Below are 2,588 nucleotides of genomic sequence, written 5' to 3'. Positions count from 1 at the left end.
GCCCCTCCCACTGGCCCGAAGCCCCGCCTGCAAGTCGCTGGCCTACTGCCCCGTCCCTCATCCCTCACCGGTAAGTCAGCACGAAGGTCACCACGCTCTCGCTGAACCGCACCAGGTAGCATCCCAGTGGCTGGGGCTCCAGCAGCCTTTCCGCTTCCCTGTAGGGGACGACGGAGAAGGGATGGACGCTGCTCTGACTCTTCCAGCCTGCCCTCCCTCCTGGATCTCACGGGGGACCCCCATCCCCAAAGAAGCAGGCCGAAATGGTTAGAGAAGGGGGAGGAGGGAGGACATAGGTGCTGTTCTCGCGGAGGGGGCTCCCAGCCCTGCACCCGCCCCCAGGCTTCTCTGGGAATGGCAGCCTGGCGGGTGTCGACGGCACCAGGGCTGGTGAAAGGTGCCCGCAGTTCCAGGCTGGACAGAGGAGGCGAACCAAGGCACGGGAGAAGCAAGCTGAGGGCTGGAGAAGAGGAACTGCCGGGCGGAGGACAGAGCAGAGGGCTGGAGAGCCAGCGGTCAGGGTGCAGTGGGAGGCGCCTGCGGACGGGCGGGAACTGGAGGACCAGGGCCCTCAGCTGCAGGAGGAGGATTGAACCTAGAGGGTGAAGACCGGTACGGAGGGGGTTGGGTTGGAGGTCTCCGGTGACCTCTCCCAGGAGAGAGGCCTTGGTGATCGAATGGCCTGGGAACGTCCAGGGGTCACAGCCTGTAGCTTTAGTCTCCTCCTGCCTGGCCAGGCACCGGGACTCGGCCCTGCCCGTCCCTCGGCCTGTGGCCTCCTCGGTGACTCACCTCCGGGTGATGAAGCCGTGGAACCAGGGAGGGGCCGCCCCGTGCTGCAGGAGCCCATGGGCCTGCGTCTTCTGGAACCAGGCCCGGGTCTCGGCCTGCAGCAACTGGCCACCTTCCCTCGGCACCTCCTCAGCCTGTCCGGCGTCCTCTGGCCTGGTGGCAGTCCCCAGGGCCGGGGGAGATGCCTGCTGAGGGGCAGAGTTCGAGGAGGAAAAGCAGCCATGACTCGCAGGCCACCCTCTCGTCCTCCTCGGCCCCATCCCAGTTGCCCATTTGGGGGTATAATTGCCCAGAAAGCCCTTCGGCTCCAACTGATTTGGTTTCTAAGGAATTCTCTCCCATTCCCCTGGACCCCGAGGGCCTTCCGTCCAATAGCATAAACGGGGTGAGGCCTTTCAGATACACAGAAAGTCCTCCGTGGCCTGAGGGGTGAGGGGAGACGTGCGGGAGGTCACCCACGGCCAGGGGGACTGGGTGGGCGAGGGGGACGGAGGTGGGGATGTGCAGGCAGGCGTGGAGGCCTGCCTCCTTCCGGGACTCATGCGCGGCACCCTGGCCGCCTGGGGCCAGCCTAGGCCCAGCCTGGGCCGCCCAGGGGCAGAGGAGCAGTAGTGGGCTGTTCGGCTCCTGGCCAAGGCACCCGCCAGCTCCATTCCGGCCCTCTGCGCCCCGGCCGCAGGTGGCCCCAGACCACCTGTGGGAGCAGAGGAGGGTGCTGCATGCCCAGGTTCCCACTCACCGCAGTGACAGCCAGGGCTCTGGGGCCGGGCTGGGCCTCCTCGGCCTTCGGGGCCTGGGGTCTGGGCCCCGGAAGTAAGCTCAGGCCCGGGCAGCTCCTGCTCGTCAAGTCCGAGGGCTGGAAGGTGCTGAAGGTTGGGGCAGGGTCCCTGCGGCCCCCTGTTAGTGCAAAGAGGCCGGCCAGGGCTTCTCAGTGAGCCGCTGCTTCTCCCCACTGCCCACCCCACCCCCAGGCTGAGGGGCCCTGCGGCCCTCGGCCCGGGGATCTGGGGGACAGGGATGTTGACGACCATAGGAGAAATGCAGGGGTGCGATTTCTCAGAGAGGGGGAGGCTGGAGCCAAGGCGGCCAGAGGGGCTCGTGGGGGAAGCAGCACCAGGAAAGGGAGCTGGGGTGTCAGAAGTCTAGCGGGGAGGCGGGTCTCCGTGCAGGCCCCTCTCCTGCCCTGGGTCCTCTGCCTTCCTCCCCCCCCCCCCAAAGCACAGGGCAGACCCTGTCACCTCTGTTCTCGGGGCTGAGTGGACCTGCAGCCCCACAGAAGGAGAAGGGGTTGTGGGTGCTCAGGCATCAGCCTTGCCTGCTCTGGCCTGGGGGGACCCCTCTCCCGGGAGTGGGAGTCCTGGCCTGAGAGAGGGCAGGGGCATGAGGGTCTTGTCCCCTGCGACACTCGTCAATGTCCACTCACCTGGGGGGCCTGTCCGGGCCAGGGGGAGCGCCATGGGGGCAGCGGAAGGGGCCCGGGAGCGGGCGTGGGTCTGCACACTCAGCAGCTCTCACCCGGCCCGGCAGGAAGTGTCGCCTCACCCGCAGCCCAGGCCCTGGCGGGGACCCACGTCATGGAAAGCCGTGAGACACTTGTCCCTCCCCCGGAAGCCAGGCTGAAGGTGGCGGTGGCGTGGTGGTGGCTTGCGTGTCACTCTGTGCGTTCAGACGGGCTTGCTGCTGCCGACCTCCATCTCACCTGATCCTTTCGCTCCAGACGGGGCCTCCCCCCCCCCTGCAGATCACATCTCTGAGGAGTAGCGGTGGGCGTGACAGCCGCAGAAGGACAAGCCCCA

The 2,588-nt window shown here is 67.5% G+C and overlaps 1 protein-coding gene across 1 annotated transcript; it reads right to left on the bottom strand.

Moving 5' to 3' along the window:
• Nucleotides 1-68: 68 nt before the first annotated feature.
• On the bottom strand, nt 69-2,335 carry LOC105311219 (SH2 domain-containing protein 2A-like; the record flags this gene model as incomplete). Its single annotated transcript, XM_011387231.2, has 4 exons — nt 2,216-2,335; nt 1,532-1,689; nt 793-980; nt 69-158 (listed from the first exon to the last, which is right to left on the bottom strand). Coding segments are annotated over exons 1-4 (470 nt in total), but the record flags the coding sequence as incomplete, so codon positions are not given.
• Between the last annotated feature and the right edge of the window lie 253 nt (nt 2,336-2,588).

Source organism: Pteropus vampyrus, unplaced genomic scaffold (genome assembly GCF_000151845.1).
Source record: "Pteropus vampyrus isolate Shadow unplaced genomic scaffold, Pvam_2.0 Scaffold1000002132, whole genome shotgun sequence".
Taxonomy (NCBI): Eukaryota; Metazoa; Chordata; class Mammalia; order Chiroptera; family Pteropodidae; genus Pteropus; species Pteropus vampyrus.
The sequence above is the reverse complement of the archived record's forward strand: the minus strand, read 5'-3'. Positions and strand labels throughout refer to the sequence as shown.